At 36.4% G+C, this 22,961-nt stretch overlaps 1 protein-coding gene across 3 annotated transcripts in view; it reads left to right on the top strand.

The window, feature by feature from the left end:
• DLG4 (discs large MAGUK scaffold protein 4) overlaps positions 1-22,961 on the top strand; it is a 2,742,131-nt gene that overhangs the window by 835,544 nt on the left and 1,883,626 nt on the right. For 2 of the 3 annotated variants that reach the window (XM_044076698.1, XM_044076697.1), the window contains exon 2: positions 17,924-17,986. The exons of the other annotated variant lie outside the window; for it this stretch is intronic. In XM_044076698.1, coding sequence (XP_043932633.1) covers positions 17,924-17,986 — 63 coding nt within the window. The remainder of the gene's footprint in view (positions 1-17,923; positions 17,987-22,961) is intronic. 3 annotated transcript variants of the gene reach the window in all.

Below are 22,961 nucleotides of genomic sequence, written 5' to 3'. Positions count from 1 at the left end.
TGCACTGTAGAGTTAGCTTAAATAAACTGAAGAGCTAGGAATAGGCAGCTGACAATGTACAAAACAGATTACAGGATAGAAAATAATGGATTTGATCTGATCTGAATACGTTGAATCATTTGGGTGAAATTTAAGGACTGAGTGAAAATGTTTCAGTGGGAGAGGAATATGTAGGGTAACTGGAAGTTAGCTGGTTCTACATAGACTTAAGCAAAATATTAATTCACAGAGAGGGTGGTAAAGACTTGGAATTCACCATTTCATCATACTCCACTTAAAGAAATCCCTCAGAGGCACATGCTCCAGGGATCTAAACCTTGTCATCACAATAAATAAAACACGCTGGAGGGATAGGTTCCTGACCCAGAGACTCCCCATACTCTGGAATAGACTGCCCATACATGTCAAGCAGAGCACCTCCTTGGCCCTCTTCAAAAGGAACCTTGACGATTGGATGGGAGATAGGAAATTCACCCCAGGGATCACATCAGTCACCCTGCTAGACAGGGGTCCGGGGAAGTAAATAATGTGGGAAGAAATATCCAGGGAATTGTTATGGCTAGGCTTGTATAGGATAGCCTAGTACCAACCTATGAACCTATGAACCAGCTGAGATACTGAAACAATGTAAGTCACTAGAGTGTTTCAAGGATGGCTAAGATGGAGCAAGTAAAATACAGACAAGGGATGGGAATGGAAGCTGTGCTGGAGATGGATGTGATTCATCTGATAGGCCATGGGACTTCTTCTGCTGACATTCTCAGTATCATTATAACTTACCCCATCCATCACCCATTTCTGAAGTCAGTAATAGCTTTCTCTTTGTAACAGTGTAATATTACATCAGTAATCTTGTATTCAAACCAAGCCTGGTTTACAGCTCACTCTTTTTTGTGGATTTTTCATTATATTCTACGTATCTATGTCTTCAGTGTGACTTTTGGTCGATCATTTACTTAACATTTCATAAATATAATCACATTTTTAATTACAACAAGTACCATATTTGGGGGAATAAGATGTAAAACATACTGTTTTTGTGTTTCATTCTATCTGGGAAGTTTGGCTCAGCCAGCACCTTTGCATTTACTTTTTACCTAGAACATGAGAATGAGGTTTTGACATGTGGCTATCATGTGTAACTATTGGGGCAGTTTATAATGCTCATTCCACCAGACTCACCTACTGCCAGCATATGCTTTTCTGCTGTCATATACCTTGAAGGCAGATTGCTGTGCTCCCTCTTCTAATTCCAGAACTCACCTCTTCCCCCTGTGACTCCTCTGTGGTGAATGAGTGCTCTAGATGAATGACAACCCTGCCCCTGTCCAAGTTAAACAAATAAATAAATAAATAAAATTAATTTGTTATCTAACCTTTTTTGGCCCCATGGATAATGCTCAAAAGCTGGTTCAGCAGTGTATTAGATTTCTTGGTGGAATATTAGAGCATTAACCTTTATAAAAATATCAGCCTAACATTAAAAATATGTTGGTGCTAGAACTATACTTGTAGTAAACAAAGAAGGGAGAATTGTAACTTGAGGCATGTTATATTTTTCAAAATGTCCTCACTTTAACAAGTACTCAGTCATTGCATTTGCCCTAAACATGGTGGTGTAGTAGGAGAGCTCATCAACTGTTACCAGCATTGAATATATAGTATGTGTCACAGTAATCCTGAGAAAGGCTTTTAAAGTTTAGCAAGGTAATTACTTTAATCTTAAAGTCCCTGTATTTCTACCTCATTCTTTATGAAATGTTATCTGTATATTTATGAATTTGATGTAGCCTTCTATATTCCATTCTCTTGTCTGTATTTATATGAGCATTACTACCTGATTTAAATAATTTCCTTAATTTCTGGGATGTTAGCCTTGCTAAGTCTGCTTATTAACATTATCCAGAAAACTTGCATGGTATCTATGCTTCTTTTGACTGCCATATATCACTATTTTTTGTAGGACTGCTTGAAGTTCCATTTGTATTACTTTTCTAAATTTAATACATTTAGAATATTGTGTACACTTAATCCCCTTAGAATGATATTTTCACTTAAATGAGGGTCAGACAGTCAAGTAACAGCATCTGCACATAATTAAGAGCTATCCCAGTATTGCAGAATACATTCAAGTATGACCACTTACAGAAATAACACAGTAAAGAGGTGTATGCCAAACAGGAGCTTTCTCAAAACTGGTCTTATAAGGCAGAATGTAACCAGTATAAACATTTTGAACTAAATAATTTTGCTGAATGCCTACTTGGTTGAATCTCAAATTATTGCACTGAAATACATGACAGCAAGTTTACCTGATTGACAAATGGCTGAAAGTCCACTTAGTTAATCAATGAGATAGTTCCACACAGTTTTGTAATTTGAAAGTAGAAATATATTAAAGAAATTTGACTTGGTGATCAGTGTTACCTATACATAATCAATGCCACTGTGGTTACTATTTGTGCACCAACAATGATTCCCTGTGTGTGTGTTTTTTCACTTTTTTCCCTTGGTTATGTAACCATGGAGTTAGTGTGCTTCAATAAGGAATATATGGGGGGCGGGGGGGGGGGGGTAAACATTTTCCATTAAAGTGTTTGACTGTATGATGTGTCAATTATTTGGAATTCAACTAAATGCCCACCTATTAGGTTTTCAACCATTTCGGATTCAACTAAATGAATATTAAACTAAATTACACCTAGTTGTACATTTATGAGCATGGACTGACTGTGTTAAATAAACCCCATATGAGCATCACAGAGTCATCATGAAGGCTTAGCATCACTGCTGCTACAGGTACGAAACACAGGTATTTAGAAAGCAATAAAAGCAAATGTCTTATGTTCCATAAATCCCAATTTGACACAGCTGAAATTAAACTCTGGCTACTTTTTACATTTCCCAAGTCTTATACCATACCCGAAAATGTACATTTTGATAACAAACATTTTACATTAAAGGGAACTCTCACATCATACATAAATATTTCCTGAAATAATTTAAGAAAAAAAAATACTAATCTTAATTTTTTAGTATTCCAACAATCATTCTTAACAGATGCTTTTCCAATCAAATATATATTCACTTTTATTCCTCCTTTCATGTTCAGTACTTCTAAAGTATTCTGTAATATTCTCAACTGTTGTCCATCTGTGGGCTAATCTGGAAATATTTAATAATAACTCTGTTATATCATTTTTTCTGTCCATCCATAGTGATTATTTATTTTACTACTCACTACAGTATACCTTATTCCCTCACATTTAAACTCTGACCTTTTGTACTATTTTTTTTCTTCATTTTTCTCCTTTCAACCATATTGTCTATCATGTGAAATCATAACTCTAGCCTTTTCTCTCAAATTATTTTCATACTCCTTTATTATGATTTTCCCTCAAAGTAGAGAAAATGTATTTATCAACCCTAAACTACTTGTCTGTACATGATTCATAAAATTGTGCCCTGTTGATAAGGTTTAATGATGTCATCAATACCCTAAAACTATGCCCTGTTGATAAGGTTTAATGATGTCATCAATACCATAAAACTATGCCCTGTTGATAAGGTTTAATGATGTCATCAATACCCTAAAACTATGCCCTGTTGATAAGGTTTAATGATGTCATCAATACCATAAAACTATGCCCTGTTGATAAGGTTTAATGATGTCATCAATACCCTAAAACTATGCCCTGTTGATAAGGTTTAATGATGTCATCAATACCATAAAACTATGCCCTGTTGATAAGGTTTAATGATGTCATCAATACCCTAAAACTATGCCCTGTTGATAAGGTTTAATGATGTCATCAATACCATAAAACTATGCCCTGTTGATAAGGTTTAATGATGTCATCAATACCCTAAAACTATGCCCTGTTGATAAGGTTTAATGATGTCATCAATACCCTAAAACTATGCCCTGTTGATAAGGTTTAATGATGTCATCAATACCATAAAACTATGCCCTGTTGATAAGGTTTAAAGATGTCATCAGTACCATAAAACTATGCCCTGTTGATAAGGTTTAATGATTTCATCAATACCATAAAACTATGCCCTGTTGATAAGGTTTAATGATGTCATCAATACCATAAAACTATGCCCTGTTGATAAGGTTTAAAGATGTCATCAGTACCATAAAACTATGCCCTGTTGATAAGGTTTAATGATGTCATCAATACCATAAAACTATGCCCTGTTGATAAGGTTTAATGATGTTATCAACAGCACCACCCCTAACAAATCCAAATATTTCAGGGCATAATATCAAACATTAAAGTAAAAAAGATACGTCTTTACTTCAACAATAAATGGCACTACTGGTAGCAAAACGGTTCCTTGACAGCCACACAATCCTCTTTTTCCATGAAGAATTTGATAATCCTTTCATAAGTGTTTCAGCATTTGTTAATTTCTGTTCCCACTTTTACATCCTACTATCAGAATTACAAAATACAGCACTTAAAACTCTCCTCTTTTCTTGGGAGAAACCTACACATGCCCCCTTCATCTTTCCTTTAACTTAACTTCACCTTATTCGGTATTCTTCATATACCTCCAAACTTCTTCTCGACTGTTGCTTTTGAGCCCATTTGTATACTCATCCATTACTTATACATAAACAAATGTACTCACACATGCTCGGCTATGGTGAGTGTTAATGTTTACTTTAAAAGTTACATTAAAAGATGGTAGGTACATATGTAATCTACATAATTTGGTATAAGTATTTAACAAATACTTTAATAAATATTCAGATTAGGTTGAAAGGAGAAATTAAATAAAACAAAATGTAAGGCATTATCGAGGTAATCTCCTATGAACTTATGCTCAAGGATTTGATATGCATTCAATAAAGCTTACCCTTTAATTCGATTAGCATTTCCTATGTGCAGAGGAAATATCCAAAGGTCTGGATGCTATCAATATTTCTACCTACATTCACAAAAAATATGATTCTCATAGCTTTACCATCTGACTTCTGTTCACGGAGAGTGGCAGGACATGTGTCTGAATGTTCACTCACATATAGAAGATCCCATGGAAATCAGAGCTTATATGGGGGCACTGGCTTTAAAGGGACAGGGTAGCCATGAAGGATTATGTCATTCATGGAAGAGGGCGACATACCTTCTCCAGTATGCCCATTGTATGTTGAACCATGAAGTGGCATGCACTGATGTCTAGAAACCCAATAAAGAACAGAAGTCATACCACCCCTGATAGCTGCCTTAATAATGGTCCCTCTCAAGTGACAATCACCCTTCAGTAGTAAGGAAATAATTGAGTCTAATGATTAGAAGGGGGCTGAAGATCAACAGGCAGTAGGGGTAATAACGACAAAAAAAGCAAAAAAATGAATATAAAAAAGAGGGGGCTGAAGATCAACAGGCAGTAGGGGTAATAACGACAAAAAAGCAAAAAAATGAATATAAAAAAGAGGGGGCTGAAGATCAACAGGCAGAAGGGGTAATAATGACAAAAAAGCAAAAAAATGAATATAAAAAAGAGGGGGCTGAAGATCAACAGGCAGAAGGGGTAATAATGACAAAAAAGCAAAAAAATGAATATAAAAAAGAAGGGGCTGAAGATCAACAGGCAGTAGGGGTAATAACGACAAAAAAGCAAAAAAATGAATATAAAAAAGAGGGGGCTGAAGATCAACAGGCAGTAGGGGTAATAACGACAAAAAAGCAAAAAAATGAATATAAAAAAGAGGGGACTGAAGATCAACAGGCAGAAGGGGTGATAATGACAAAAAAGCAAAAAAATGAATATAAAAAAGAAGGGGCTGAAGATCAACAGGCAGTAGGGGTTATAATGACAAAAAAGCAAAAAAAAAATGAATATAAAAAAGAGGGGGCTGAAGATCAACAGGCAGTAGGGGTAATAACAAAAAAAGCAAAAAAAATGAATATAAAAAAGAGGGGGCTGAAGATCAACAGGCAGTAGGGGTAATAATGACAAAAAAGCAAAAAAATGAATATAAAAAAGAGAGAGATGGATTGCTTTGGTAAAATCTCTTTCAGAAGAACATAGGTAGAATTCAGCTTCTTTTACATGATTCTCAGCATGGGTTTATGAAAGGTATAGCCAAAGAAGTTATTTAACAACAATCTGTAATCCAGTATATCAAACAAAATATTCCAGCGGAATGAATAGTGGTGTTTATAGACTTGGCAAAGGCATCTGATACAGTGCATCATGAAGACATTCTAACAAACCTTCAGCAAATTATGGCTGGTTCTGATGTACCATACTGACCTGTATGGCTTAAATGAATTGCTAGAATGTAAAGATGTCAGAGGCCATAATGTTCAGTATTAGGCCATTTTTTTATAATTGTAATACATTTAATTAACAGCACCTCCATAAAATTCTGGGTAGTCATGTATACAAATGATGAAGTCTTGATTAATATGGGTCAGTATGCAGATTCTTTTGTTGAACAACTGCATAGAGAATGTGCTAAGTTTAAAGAGCAAGCAATGAAGCATTGTCTCTACATAAACATATAAATCAAAAGGAATTGCTGCTCTGTGTAATTCACTAAAAGATAATTTAATGGATGTAAATCCAGTAGTGTAGAATAAGTAGAGCCACTATCTTATGTTTAGAAACATCCATACTTATCTTTTGCTTTCATGTAATTCAGTGATAAATCAACATGTTCATTTTAAGTGGTTAGGAACTAAATTTAAAGAAAACAAAATAATGTTAGGTGTTTTTGGCAAGGACAATACAAATCCTGTACACCCCACATGTAGAGTACAAGCCTTCATACTGCAACCTATATATGCAAATTCCATAGTTGCACAAACAAATAAAAATGAAAATTGTTAGAAAGAAACAATGCAGTCCTAGTACACATTTAGAAATTTAATTCCAGTGCTGTTCTGTAGAAAACAGTGACTGGGACTCCGGGTAAAACTTGATCAGATAGAATTGTGTCCACTTTGCAGTCACAGAGGTACATGTAAACTTATCTTTTTTCCTACAAACATGTAGAAAATTTGTTAAAGAATATTCAGTAGAGCTGGTAATATTGCATTTTGTTAAATATTGCTATATGGATTGTTATAGCTATTAATGGTTATTGTATTTCATGTTACAAAACTGTACCTGGATAAATATGTATATATGGATAGAGAGTGTGTGTGTGTGTGTGTGTGTGTGTGTGTGTGTGTGTGTGTGTGTGTGTGTGTGTGTGTGTGTGTTTGTGTGTTGTATGCATTCATATTATTGTCAATATTTGTTTGCACTGGTTTTACATTCCCTGCAAAATATCTGTTAGCCTATATGCATTCAAGTGAAAGTTAAGAAAACAAAGAAAATAAACCCATTTCATCCTTCACGTAGCACAAATTTCACCTACATAAGTAATATTAGAGGGATAATTTCCCTCAGTTCACACAGCTTTCTTACCAGTTTTGTTGCCACACACATTTGTATACACCAAAAAAGTGAAATTAGACACGTGATCTACTGCATCCTTATACAATTTTCTAATAGAGAATATTAGTGTTTTACTTATGTTCCAAGATTCCAAACAAATCTCTGAGAATGTTTAACAAATCTACTAAATTACAACTTTTTTTTCAATATGAGTAATATAAATCATTCTTGGCATCTTATCCACCAACATGCATTACATAGTTCTCATCAACAACTGTGAATATGATCAAAATGATAATTCAGTATCTCTTTTATAGTTTTAGTAATATAAACTTGACAAATTTTAAATTTTTACCTCCATGATCTAATGTCTTCTAAAACCTCCATTAATTCCGTAGTCCTTCTACCTCCATTAATTCCAGAGTGCTCCTACCTCCATTAATTCCGCAATCCTCCTACCTTCATTAATTCCACAGTCCTTGGACCTCCATTAATTCCGTGGTCCTCTTACCTTCATTAATTCTGCAGTCCTCCTACCTTCATTAATTCTGCAGTCTTCCTACCTCCATTAATTCTGCAGTCCTCCTACCTTCATTAATTCTGCAGTCCACCTACCTTCATTAATTCCACAGTCCTCCTACCTTTATTAATTCCACAGTCCTCCTACCTCCATTAATGATGTGGTCCCCCTATCTTCATTAATTCTGCAGTCCTCCTACCTTCATTAATTCTTCAGTCCTTCTATGTCCATTAATTCTGCAGTCCTGCTACCTTCATTAATTCCACAATCCTCCTACCTCCATTAATTCCACAGTCCTCCTACTTTCATTAATTCCGCAGTCCTCCTACCTCCATTAATTCTGCAGTCCTCTTACCTTCATTAATTCCGCAGTCCTCCTATCTCCATTAATTCTGCAGTCCTCCTATCTCCATTAATTCCACAGTCCTCCTACCTTCATTAATTCTGCAGTCCTCCTACCTCCATTAATTCTGCAGTCCTCCTACCTTCATTAATTCTGCAGTCCTCCTCCCTTCATTAATTCCCCACTCTTCCTACCTTCATTAATTCCACGGTCCTCCTACCTTCATTAATTCCCCACTCCTCCTACCATCATTAAGTCCATGGTCCTCCTACTTTCATTAATTTCTCACTCCTCCTACCTTCATTAATTCTGCACTCCTCCTACTATACACTAATATGTACATCTCAGGAGGAGGACCATCAGTACTTAGTACTTTGCTGTTTTCTAATTATTTCAGATCTGTTGCAACTTGTCCTTTTGCAGAACTATTTCTGATAGGTTTGTACATACAAGGAATGGTAAAGGTTTGGGAAAAGTTAAGGAATTGATTATAGATTGTAAGAAATTGTGAAAGATAATTTCAAGTATTTGTGAGTTAAAGAAAGAATGCTATTTGATTAGTGAACAGAAAGAAATAGTTCTGAATATATATATATATATATATATATATATATATATATATGCACACACACACACACACACACACACACACACACACACACACACACACACACACACACACACACACACACACACACACACAGGTATATAACCTTACTATGTTCAGATACATATTTTGTGTTTCTAAGTCATGCAAAATTCACTGTGGTATGGAGAAATGAAATAATGTCCCTTTACTAAACTGTATGATATTGTGTTTAAACAGTATGCTGTTTATTTTCAAAGAATGTTTCTTATTTTTCCTTATAGAAAACTTTTACTGTGTGGTGGTTGCCTTACAAAACCAGTTTTTCAGATTACACACAGAGTATTTATACAAATGGTCATAGTTTAATCAGAAATGTAGCAGGCTTTCATGTATATAGGTGTAATACGGAATGTATTTTATAGTCTTGCGAGGAATGGTGCAATTTCTATGTCAGAACCACTTAAACTTCATACTGTGCAGTTTGATATTGCTTGTTCCACAACGATACCTCAGTGTTGTGAAGATCTGTAAAAGATGAAACTATTGCGTCACTAAAGTGTATCAAGCAATTGACAAGTGATGTTTTATTTGCCACGTATTTTCTAATGAGCTTTAAGACTTTTGATGGTCATTAGAAGAAAGTTTTTAAGTTGTTTTCATTATTTGTTTTTACTTCTCAGGTTTAATGCTAATGAATGTATCATTTACAAATTAATAAAAGTAGTAGAATGCTATAGCCCTTTTCCTGACCTTTTCATCTCAAAATGTTTTACAACGCAATGAATTAGCTACTTGTAGCATGTGGACTCTCATATGCAGTTTAAATTTTATATAGCACCTTTCATACTGAATACTAAAGTCACTGAGTGAAGTATTGGTTGTTCATGGACTGTAAAATAAAATCTTACATGTGGATCCAAACTGGTGTATTACTTCACAAACACAGCATATATTAATATGTAGTAAAAAAAAAAACAGAGTCAGACTGCAGTAGCTTAAAATGGATACACAGAATTATATCTTCCGCACATACTTTATTATGATGAAGTACTTTAAGGGCAATGAGACGTCACCAGTGCAAAACTTTACAGCATTTATTTTTTATATATATATATATATTTATTTATATATATATATATATATATATATATATATATATATATATATATATATATATATATATATATATATATATATATATATATATATATATATATATATGTATATATGTATGGGTCTACTTTAAAATACCAAATTACCATAATGTCGACTTGCAGAATGTTGAGATGAAAACCACAAAACTGTACATTAATGAAAGTTCACAGCATCGTACGTTTTTAACTCAAAAGGCGGCAGTTGGCTAACATGGTGAACTTTGCCCTTTTCTCCACTGTAGTGTGATCTTGGAGTTATTTTGTTAGGGGCAGTGTGTGGGGCGAAACTGCCACTTGGGTGGGTTTTATTTGTTTCAGTTTGTTTTTTTTATGTACTGTTGGCCAAGTGTTTACTTACGCAGTGAAAATCTATGATGATGTGAACATTTGTTAATGTAAAGTTTTGTGGTTTTTGTCTCAATGTTCTGCAAGTCGACGTTATGGTAATTTGGTATTTTAAAGTAGACCCATACATATATATATATATATATATATATATATATATATATATATATATATATATATATATATGTATATATAGATATGTTTGTGTGCATGTGTATGTATGTGATTATGTGTTTCTCTATATGCGCTTGCATAGTTTTTACTGGTATTTCTGGTGTTTGACCCACAGCAACATAAAAACCAGATTACATTAGGGTATATGAGGTTGCAGTATTGGTTAAAGGGCATATGTGCATGTTGTTAGGTCAGCTTCCTCACCATTTTTGTACAATCGGCAATAATAGGGATTTTACTTGCCTGTGGCTAACTGCAAAGCTCCAAAAATGCCAGCATTGCCTACTATGAAAATTTGTAATTTGAACTTCACAATATTCTCCCCCTTGCCACCATATCATTGTCCAAAAACTCTCTTTACCTGCTGCTAGAGATGAAAGCTGTCTCATGGGTGCTGTTTTCCCACTCCATGCCCATATTCCTTACTGATAATTAGCAGGCCAAATGTCTTTTAAACTGATTCTGACATCCGTGCAAGGTGAGGTGATTTCAGAAAACTTCTAATTTCTGTCCCAGCAGATTTGTGGTGCTACAGTGTAGTGGCATGAGTACTAACAATGCGAGAAGTGTAGAACAGAATTTGTTTTTATTTATTATTAGTCACCCATACAACACCCGTGACCATTTTACAAAATAATGCATTGCTTATTAGTCGCTCAGGAACTGAAAAAAAGCTGTATTTCTTAAACACCTTTTTGCATACTGTTTTATAAGGCAGCAAGGCATCTACTGGCAGGCCATAGACAAAATAGAATTTGGTATTTTATACGTCTTTTGTCATATAATATATTTTAGAAATGCTTACAAAACTTAAAATCATATGTTTATAGTAAAGGAAAGCACTATGGTTTATAGTTACATTGTACTTTGTACTTGCCAAATTACTGAACTGCTTGACACATATATAAAGAACCACAAAGACCTTAAATGAGATATGTAAAATAGTGCTACTACACTCATTTGATTAGAAAATTTGTTGATATGGCACATTTATATGCTTGGAATTCAAACATAACTTTGTACTAGGATATAACATGAAAATTGTAGTAAACCTAAAGGGAGAATCTTTGTAACTTTTTATACATGCTGTATTCTAAAATGCTTATAGACCAATTACTTAATCATGCATACTACTGAAACTATAACATACAATGGAACATTTTTTACTGCGTGTGCCAAAAGTATTTGTTGACTTAAAGGTATTTGAGAAGCAGTATAACAGAAAAAAGAAATGAAATAGCACCTTTTGACTACTGTTAATATTTTTGATAATGAGATAACACCCTACATATGCACATTCCTCATTTCAAGATCTATCCAGGATCACAAGACCATTAAATAATTTGTACAGAATTATGTAATGTGGAAAATGGAATCAAACCCAGGTCTACTTATGTAGCTCATTAATAGCTAAATGACTAAACCTTTAGGCGACGATGTTCACCAGTTTTAAATAAATATCACTGCAAAGTATTTGATCTAACAGTCCCTGTGATATTGGCAGTACATGCATGCAAATAATGCTGTAAGGCAGCAGAAATGGCTGCAATGTAGGTGTGAAAAATCTGCAGCGCTATATTTTATCTAAAAAAAAAATATTCCTCACTCTCAGGTCTACATGCTTTAACAAGTTGATAATCAGGCACCTGGTCTCAAAAGTACTTCATGTTTTGAAATTTGACTACTTTTTATTAAATGTTTAGTAATGACAGATAAAGTATACATTTTTATCTCTGGTTTGGGGTTTATTTGCAGAATGATAGTACCTGACAAAACTATGATTTCCTTCATGTTAACTGAAGTAGCTACTTAAGCTATTTGCTCTTTGTAGTGTGTGCCTTATAACTTTCCTTTGATGTAATTATGTAACACCGCATTTTGTGTCACTGAAACAGAAACATTTATTGACCTAAGAATCTCACATTTATAGCGACTGAACATCGGCTTAGGATTTCCTGGCTTGTCATTTGTAGAAAAATGCGATTAATTAGTTTTCATGCATTGCCTCTAGGGCATTTTGTATTTCCTGCTATAACACCGATTTGAAACATCTATTGTCTGAAAGGTGGGAGTCGTCCAATAGCGTTTTGAAGTAATAGTACCAATGATATTTCCATTGCACTAAACACTGCCAAATTTATATATACTGGTTAGTACCAACATCTTCTTTTAGTCCATATTTTAAACAGAGCATTATGTTGCAGATTGACTTTTTCTGGAAAACGGCCACTACCACATAATATGTGGCCTTTAATCATGAAGGATTTTTTTTTTTTTTATGTGTGTGGTAGCAATCACGAAAGGTTGTGGGTCCCTTAAATCCATTAATGAAATTGGCCATGTTAAAATATAACAAATAAATACAAAATAAAGCTGTGATTAAGCAAGTCTAAAACATTCTATGAAAGAGTGAATCACTAAGTGCTTTCAAGTGTCAGTGAAGGAGCTGCAATTATCTTGCACAAAATGCTTTCTGTTAAATCCAGTGGCTGCTTCTGACTGCCAGACTTGGCTTCCTAGAACTGTATTTTGCCAGCCACATGTTCAATCAGGTCACTATCCTTACAGTTACACAATTACTGACAAGCTCAGTTAAATTTATGGCTACGGCTACTGTTTCTGTTACCGAATTTATGCTGACTTGAGTTTCTAGTGACCCCTTTTACATGACAACCATCCTCCTTACATTCCCTGTTCACTGCCCCCTGCCCTGGACATACATCACTGTTATCAATTCCTTGAAAAGATAATACTCTGTAAATTAATGGTCCTGCCCCAGCCTTGTGATGTTTCTACCTGGTCAGCACTAATCCAGGACTGACATTGTTTCGCTGGAGGTCTAATTCATACTTTCATTAATAACTCAGTGAACTGGATAATCAGATGAAACCACATGTCATTCTATTCAGCACTGATACATAACAGTGGTAGCTTAATCTTTAAGGAAAACTGGCTTAAATAATTCTCTAGATATTCATTGTTGTAAAGTGTATGAATGAACTAATGAAGGGGATTTGACCCTTCCCTATAACTGCGTGTCATAATGTGTCACCGAGTTAACTTTTATGAAATGGGACTTTTCAGGGAAACAGCTTCCAGAGCAAAGACCTTATAGGGGTCTCCTGTTCTCTGTTGTACCTTCTTACCTACTTAACCTATGCAGGAGGGCTTTCACTAAGTCAACTTGTATTTACTTTTGTGGAGTTTGCTTGCCATTTGCTGTCTAGTAACAGCTTTGTGAACTTTTACTTCACTGCCCATAGTGTAGTGATATCAAACTGGTGTCCTTCCATTGCCTTAGAACATTCGTGGCTGTTAAGTAAGGGAGCCTGTCAGTGGAATAAAGGCAATTTCCACGAATGCCATTTCAGTGAAAATGTTTTGCCGAAAGCACTTTTGCTGACCACTGAGAATTCCCTTTTCTCTACTGTTATGCAACCTCAGAGTAGGTATATTTAATTTCAGGTAAACATTTTCAGAGTTTTTAACTTCATTAGGGAAGATGTTGAGATATCAGCATGCTCCGCTGAAGTATACAGATTGTCCATGTTACTGCTGGTGTTTATATTAAGAGCCAGTGTCTTTAGTTCTGTCTCACTTCTGGGGAAAATTCAGCTCTCACTGGCTGATGTTTTCTTAATAGTACATTAATGGCAGGGACACAGTGACCTGGAACTGTTTCCATTCCACATCACTTCGCAACTTTTAGACTACTGCCCACCCTACAGGCAATATGTGTCATGCATACCATCAGTATCTTCATGCATTGCTTTCTGAACAGTTTATTCCACCTGCTTAGATAGAATTAAAAAAAAAACAATTCATGGAATTAGTCATGAGAACACACATTCTGTGGGTAGATTGACAATAAAGTTGAAGAAGATAAAAGGGTACTTCAGATGTCCATTACCTACCCAGCATGCTAGCTGTTTGGTAAGATATCTGCCTTGGTTACTAGGTTTCAGGCTCAGTCGATCTCCATTCACTGGGCTTATTCCCATGTACGTACTTGTTTTCTCAGTATACCTTGATTCTCAGCAATCTTCTGAAACAGGCTAGTTGACTAGCTACACTATATCCTTATGTATGTCGCAGTTATCCCTACCATTGTTAACACAGGTTATAATTAAAAGGGACAGAGACGGACCAGTCCTCCTACCTGGATAAAATATCAATAAATAAATAAAATGGTTCTTTCAGATGCTACCCATCTCTTTGGTGTGGAGGGTGGTGCCATAAAGGCAGCCACAGTGATCCAGATTCAAGTAACAGGACTGAAATAAGAGTAGGTAAAAGAGGAAAAGGAGCAAATACCTGATGCTGACTTGCTCTTGTAGGGTGGGGGTACTCATGGACCATCAGGAACACTATACCTGCCAAAGAGGGTGAAAGTGTGCACACGAGTGTGTGTGCACAAACACGAGCACACACACATTGTGGATTTGACACAGAATACCTTGCAAAGCACTTGACAGCTTTGAAATGGAGAGGGGAGTAAGGCATATAAAACAATCACAGCTCCTCACTGGCCTTAGCGAATGACAGATGGATGCTGTCACCCCTCAGCACATGTGTGCTCACAATGGATGACATAAAGTACTTAAAGCAGATGGAACAGGGTGAATGAATATGGGGGGTACCAGTTGAAATTCTGAGGATTGTAATTATGACCTCCAGAAAAATGAATATGGGTGTAAGAAATGTATAATAATACATATAATACATTTACAATAATACATTTGGTATTTACAATACCAAATGACTCTGGCTGTCTAAATTTACAGATGAGTGCAAGGCAGGAGCAATTATTGACTCCCCAAATGACTTAGCCATCCTGAAGAAAGGTTTGTCCCAAATAAATAACTGGCACCAAAGTAATGGACTGAAACTAAATGCAAAACATGCATTATTGTATCCTTTAAGAAGTCATGTATTGCAGGAAATCACCATGTTAACAGTACGCCCCTAAGAGTTGATCCAATTGTTTGGGATTTGGGAACTTATGTATACGGTGACCTAACATTTGCCCAACATGTGTCCATTGCTTTAAGAAAGTCCTTGTATATTGCACAGCTTATAAACAAAGGGATTGTGTATAGATCTAGGAATATCATTGTCCCCCTCTACTCAGTCCTCAGTAGGCCAATCATTAAAAATAATGCCCCCTTTGGCATGTATCTGTCCAGACACATGCAACAACTGACAAGCCCACAGAGAGACCTTAATAAAAGGATACATGGCCTTAACATGTCCCATATGGATATAAACTGAATATCCTTCAAGGACCGACTCCTAGCCCTGTCATTATACAACAGCATATCCTTCAAGGACCGACTCATAGCCCTGTCATTATACAACAGCATATCCTTCAAGGACTGACTCATAGCCCTGTCATTATACTCGGATAACTACAGACTGCTAACAGATGATGTTTGTCTGGCATCCAAGGTATTCTCAAACCCATTACTGATGAATTTACTGCACATCAGTAAGTCAAATGGCATCAGAAGTATTTGGTTTAAGGCTCTAGATCTTTTGTGCAACATCAACAGAATGATTTGGAGGGACAGGTTTGTCTTGCAGAGGTCCCATCCACATAAAACAAACTTCATCCACATCCCTATTCAAGCTCAACTTTGATCTACGAATGGGAAACAGAAAATTTATCCCAGGACTTCCCCCTATACTACCAATATTAAGAGGCAACTCCTAAATGCTTTATCCCATGCATGGATCCCCTCAGAGTACGGAGATCACAATACAGCGTGGAGTGGGAATATTCCCTTTTCCTTGCAGTAGTGCGATCTCGGAGTTGGTATATTTAAGTAGGGGGGTGGGGGGAACAGCTCCCCAAATAGTGGCGTGCAGGGGGGCTTGCCTCCCTGCAAAATATTTTTTTTTGTGTTTTTTTTTTTTAGTCAGCCGATCCAGCAACTAGACTTCAGCGAAAGTGCCCTTTGTTGAAATGCACTTTCACTGAAGTGGGCATCTACTTTTCTTTTTCGAAATAATGAAATTTCAACAAAGAAAATTAATGACCATGGGATGGGAAAGGCTAATCTCTAAACAAATGGAATAGATTAATTCAAACACAAAAGGGGAATTGGCTAGGTTTAAAATGGCTTGCAAAAGCAGCTACCCCAGTACATACATAAGAACCTATAAGAATGTCTGTTATGTCTAAAGCTGTACTGCATCCTTCTCTCAAGTAAAATAATCTCTGAATTACATGCAGGGGTTTTGGGGGGCAGACCTCATGTCAGAAATACACAGGGATGATGCCCCCTTGCAGAAAATGCTTTAAATTTGTGTCAGTAAGATTTGCCCTGTAACTTATTTTTCAAAGTATCAAAGGATATAAGATCAAATGTTTAACTTCTGATGGGGAGCCATGAATAAGCCTATAGGGAAGCTAAGCAAGGCTTGGTTTTCAAAAGGGAATTAGAATAAAAAGGTCTAGAAGTTCATGTGGATACTGTGTGTGTATGCAGAACAATTTTCAAACTTGGATTTACTTTATACAGTTCTCTTATGTGTATTGCCTGGCCTGTGTTTCTGCACAATACTTGTGAGTACAGTGAGCAGCAGGCACTAGACATATTCCTATTCTTTTATCTTGTGACAGCGTCTGTGATACTAGCATCTTCCTCACTATGTTTATATACACTTTAAGTTACTAAGTACATGAGAGGTGCTATATAAATGCAACATCAGTTCCCTTCAGGTCTCATCTTCACTTTTTTCCATTGACTTATCCTCTGTTCTTGTTTTTTCTCATTTTGTTCTAGAAGTTATGTACTGCAAGTGTTCCTTCCTGCATGGGAGATCATGTTAACACAGTGGTTTGAAGGATACTGTATAAACCCAGACTGTGTTTTTCTCCATTTTGTTCCATTCCATTCTGTATGTTTTGTTCTAGTCCATTCTATATTCATTCACTACAAATATCTGTCTTATTCAGTTTAAGGCATACTGAAATATATTATGCATTATAGTTGCTTGTGATATCCAAACTGCCTTTTCACTTACCTGTAAGCAATCTTGGGTGGCTTTGCTTTGTTAATCTTTCCATTCCTGTCCTCCCGTTTCTTATCTTATTGCACCCTTTCCACTCAGTTTTACTCTATTCTATTTCATGCTGTACTAACTATGCTCATTGCATTGTAAAGCACTTTACCATATGATAGCTATGAAAGATGCTATATAAAGCCGTATTCTACTCCATTCTATTGCATTCTATTCCACTCATTTTTATATTTTTTTACTTTGTTTTAATAATAACCTACAGTCCGTGCACTATCAATATTTACATCACTGAATTGCAAATCACATTGGGATACAATTATGTATGAAAGGTGCTATATAAATCCCAATTCCTTGCCTTTCCATTGTCACAGGAGCGGATGAGGTGCAAGGGACAACGATCCTGCTTCAGGTCGCATCCCAAGTCCCGCTGCTCGGTAAGCATCTTTATTTATATGGTATTTTCTTGTCAAGAATTTGTTCATCTAGTAAGCAATGACAGGCAGAGGTGAACTGACAACTTATCCATTGCTCACTTCCAGCAAGTGCAGACAGAATGTGATAATATTACTAGCACAGTGCCTTATAGCCTCTCTTGGTGAAGTTAATCGTTTTCTAACTCTCTGTCACTTGCTGTATTCGTTCGCATTGCTGTTCTATGGGAGGTGCTGACTAGCTGTCTGTCACTACTTATACTGCCTTTTAAAAAGGGATAGTCACCTACACAAGAAGAAATGCATTTACTCACGATAGTATTAGGCAAGCATTATTAAAAAACATCTAATTACATTGTGCTGTTACAAAGGGAATATTGCCTGTCCATGTTTTTACAACTTATGTTCACTCAGTGTATTGTCATTATTGCAGTTTACTGACAGTAATGCTACAAAAGGTACTGCATTTATTCTGTTGCTAATTACTTTGGAGTAATAAATAGCTAGCTAATTATGGTTACTCATGATAATGTTACGAAATGTTGTTGTTTCAAATTACATTCACTTACAGTGTTGTTAAAAAAGAAACTTTAATTGTCTTTCTCCCTAAATACACTCAAAGTCAGTGCTGGCCCAGAAGGGAGCTTACTAGCTGTCACTAATTACATGTATATGTTTAAATATGAATTTATGTATGTATGTATTTAGATTTGTTAAACAGGATAGAGCATTAATCCACACAGAGCATTTTCAGGCTGGCCCAGAATATATACTAAGAGAAACAAAACAAATTATATATGTGTGTGTATGTGTATAGCACTAAATAAAAAATTCACATCACTGAATGGCAACTTTTTGACCACAATTGGTCAAACAGCAGCTGATTGAAAAAAAAAATCCTTTTACAGAGGGCAAGTTCCTCTGCACCCCCCCCCCCCCACTTCCTACTTTTATATATATATATATATATATATATATATATATATCAACTGATTTAATTACAAAAAAAAAAAAAACGGTAAGGGCTTTCATGATACTAAGATCACTTCATCAGACACCTATTAAAAAATGCATCCTGCTTATATAACACCAATGCTCTGACATCATTTCCTACTCAAGACAAACAGTGTAGTCAAAAATCAACAATAAAAATCAATTATGTACATATGTGCTCAGATATAATGTAAAATCAACCACTCAAACACTACAAATGAATTCTAAAACCTATTGAATATACACTAATTCCCCATAACACTATAAGGCATCCAAAATCAATGTGTGAGTGGCCAAGCTTTCAAAGCCGGTTTTAAACAGTCTGTTTCAGTTAAGCCTGGAAACCTCAGGAAATATCATCAAATATAACTCCTTCCACTATCATTAGGGAACAGGTCCTTAATGCTGTCTGTAAGACCAAGAACACTGCATCAATGGGCCCAGACAATATCCCAGCATGCCTTCTAAATACCATGAAAGATGACCTATCATGGCCTCTGGAATTACTATTTAACTGTAGCCTCCAAACAGGCTTTGTGCCTCATGAATGGAGAAAGGCAACAGTCATCCCTTTGCACAAAGGTGGGCCATCTACAGACTCATACGTCTCACTAGTCTTATATGTAAAGCCATGGAAAGAATTATCATGGAGATGATCAATAGATGATCAATAGAGATATAATACATCTCCAGACACTGAACCCAACCCAGTTAGGTTTCAGAAAGGGCAGATCATGTCTACTCATCCTCATGGACTTCTTTTAGAAGGTCACCAAAGCAATGGATGAGGGCACAATCGCTCACACTGCTTACCTTGACCTGGCTGAGGCATTTGACACAATACCTCACTAGGGCATTGTTGACAACCTCAAGAGGTTATGTGTAAACCCATATGTCACCCAGTGTATGGCCAACTGGCTCACAGACAGGACCCAGGAAGTTAGAACTGGGTAGTTGATCTCTACAAAGAGGCCAGCAACAAGTGGAGTCCCTCAGGGATCAGTCCTTGGACGGCTCCATTTTGGCATTTACTTCTCAGAAATCAAGGCCGATGTCAGTGGTCTCTGGCTGACTAAATTTGCAGATGACTGCAAATTAGGAGCTGTCATTGAATCTCACACTGACACAAATGTTCTCTAGGAGGGGCTGACACAGACAAACAACTGGTATCAGACTCATGGACTAAAACTAAATGCCAAAAAATGCACAATAGTATCCTTTGGGAAGTCATCCATCCCTGGTAACTATCATATTGACAACACACTCCTTAGAGTTGACCCAGTAGTCAGGGACTTAGGGACACACATAGTAATCTAGCCTTTGATCATCATGTGTCTACAGTGGTATGGAAATTATTCTATGTTGCACAACTTACAAACAAAGGTATGGCATCTAAGTCCAAGGAAGTCATTGTTCCACTGTATTCAGCATTCATCAGACCTATCATTAAGTGCAATTCCCCCTTTGGTATGTACCTAACCGGGCATATCCAACAACTGGAATGTCCACAGAGGCTCCTCACTAAAAGACTACAGGGCGTAAGTAAAATGTTCTATGCAAACCACCTCAAGGACCTATCCCCGTATTCTGTCTCCTACAGGATTTTGAGGAGAGAGCTATGCTTGGCATACAGGGCATTGTCAGACCCCACTCTGATGGACTTCCTGCATATCCACAAAACAAACAGTACCAGAATTACCTGTTCTAAATACTTAAACCTTGCCTGTGATATAAATAGGACCTGCTGGAGAGATAGGTATGTATCCCAGAGACTACCGCATCTATAGGTTCATAGGTTCATAGATTAGTACTAAGCTAACTCCCCTTGCGAGCCATTTTAAGTTCAGCCAATTATCCCTTGTGAGACTCAAACCCTGCACCTTGTGTTTGTAAGGCAAACACCTTAACCATTAGGCCACCCTCCCTATGGAACAGGGTCACCATCCATGTGAAGCAGAGTTCCTCCCTAATCCAATTTATGTGCAACTTGGACAATTGGATAGGAAAACAAAAATCCATGCCTGGTTTGGCACCTATGACTCTGATGAAAACAGGTAATCTGTAAAGGTTCATCTCCCAGGCCCATGCTTACACTTATCAAGGGTATCAGAACTCATCAGAGATTTGGGATGCATGGCTAGGCTTTAAAAGGCCCTTGTGGTCGTTAGCCTAGTAAACACCTATGAACCTATAATATGTAGTTACAATCCGAGATCCAATCATAATTCTTTGTAGTTCAGAGAGATTTATCTTCTCCATGTACTACAAATCAGTCAAGAAGTAAGAAATAAAAAAATGAGATGTGCTATGTTATCTTTGAAAGTCAAAGTATTGGGTTAGTGGTTGACATCCTTAAGTATTCCCTGTGTAAGGGAAGCTGTTAATTCTAAATGACTTGTGTGTGTAGTTTAGCAGAGAGCAGGTAAAAATGAGAGTTGAAACAAAGCCACCTCTACTTGCTGCTGTTTATTGGTCAGCACTTTCTGCTTTAAGTGCAGACCCAAGCTTAACAGCTAGTAGGGGAATATGCAATCAGAAACTACAGCAATATGGAATAAAGACACTGAGGCAGCTTCAATAGTAATAGTAGCAAAAGGCTCATAACAAAGAATTTCCAAGTGTTCTTAAAATGCTACCAATATAGTTAACTTCATATAAGCTTCACGAGGAGGCAGGAATGGGTACACTGTGTAGCTGGAGAAGGGCATTCCTGGTAAATATCAGACAGTGAAGAAATACTGACTTCATAAACTATTATGGCACCCTGAGTTAGGAATGGGGTCCATTTCTGTTATGCTATTATTAAACTGTAAAGATTTGGAGAAGTTAAAAAAACAGTGACAACATATCTGCCTATAGTAATATAGTGCTTAAATTCCTGTTACTACCAGTAAGCAAGCATCTATGCACTCACTTCCACATATTTATATATCTGCTTTATGAATGTTTGTTGGGACGGGGGGGGGGGGGTATATAATGTTATAGCTCCATTATGAACTTCCACTTTATATAATCTGTATGACTAATAACACTTAAAAGAAAGAGAGATGGAATGAGAATGGCATGAGAGACAGTGCATTACTAAAAGGTAATTATTGCAGCACTGCTGTTAGGTAGGAGAAATGCTGCACAATTCTGCTTTGTGCCAAGTAGTACTATTATTAAATATGTAAGTCTTGCACGCATTCTCCAAAAATATGGCTAAGTATTGCAATACTTGCTTTGCTTTATTAGTTGAGAGGCCAGTTTTTGTGTCATAACAAGTAGGGACGTAAAGAATTAGGATTAATATGCTAAATGTTTTCCCACCTACTGTATACCTTATAACTCTGCATCACTATCCTACATAGTGTGCAGTATCTTTCACAAGATGGCCCCAAGTTCTCTGGCTGTGCTACAAATGCAGAAGTCCTATTAACACTGCTCCCATGTGCTTGCATACATTCTCCTTGTTCATGCATATTCTGGATGATGTGATATCGGAAGGCATATGGCTGAAAATGAGAGCTACAAAAGTACCGTATCTCTATACATAAGGGTAATGTACTGCACCTCAGAAGAGTAGTCAACTTCTCCATGGTTTTAAATGCCATTCTGTTCAAATTATCCTCAGAGTGACTGCATTTTTCTTGCAATATAATTAATAAAGTGTCTTAGGAATTACATCATGGTTCAAGTAAGTGTTTCAGAATGATCTTGAAGAGCACTTATGTGCTGCAAGGGATGAAATTACATAATTATGACAAACTTGGTGTCAAGAAACGGTGTACATGCATATGGCCAACCGGTGAATGGTCGACCGGGTATGGCCAAAAGGAGTACAGCAATATCACAAAACTGTGATTGCAAGTGTTGTGAATTGCAAAATCCCATCCCCTTTTTAACCAATGTTAGCACTCGTTTTAGGCTGTAGAGTGGTCGGCAATGTCGAATTCGGTGTTTTAAGACATTTCAACTGTTCGGCGTTACGAGTTTCGCTTAGAAA

Source organism: Protopterus annectens, chromosome 7.part0 (assembly GCF_019279795.1).
Source record: "Protopterus annectens isolate FY-2018-M chromosome 7.part0, PAN1.0, whole genome shotgun sequence".
In the NCBI taxonomy this organism is placed as follows: domain Eukaryota; kingdom Metazoa; phylum Chordata; order Ceratodontiformes; family Protopteridae; genus Protopterus; species Protopterus annectens.
The sequence above is the reverse complement of the archived record's forward strand: the minus strand, read 5'-3'. Positions and strand labels throughout refer to the sequence as shown.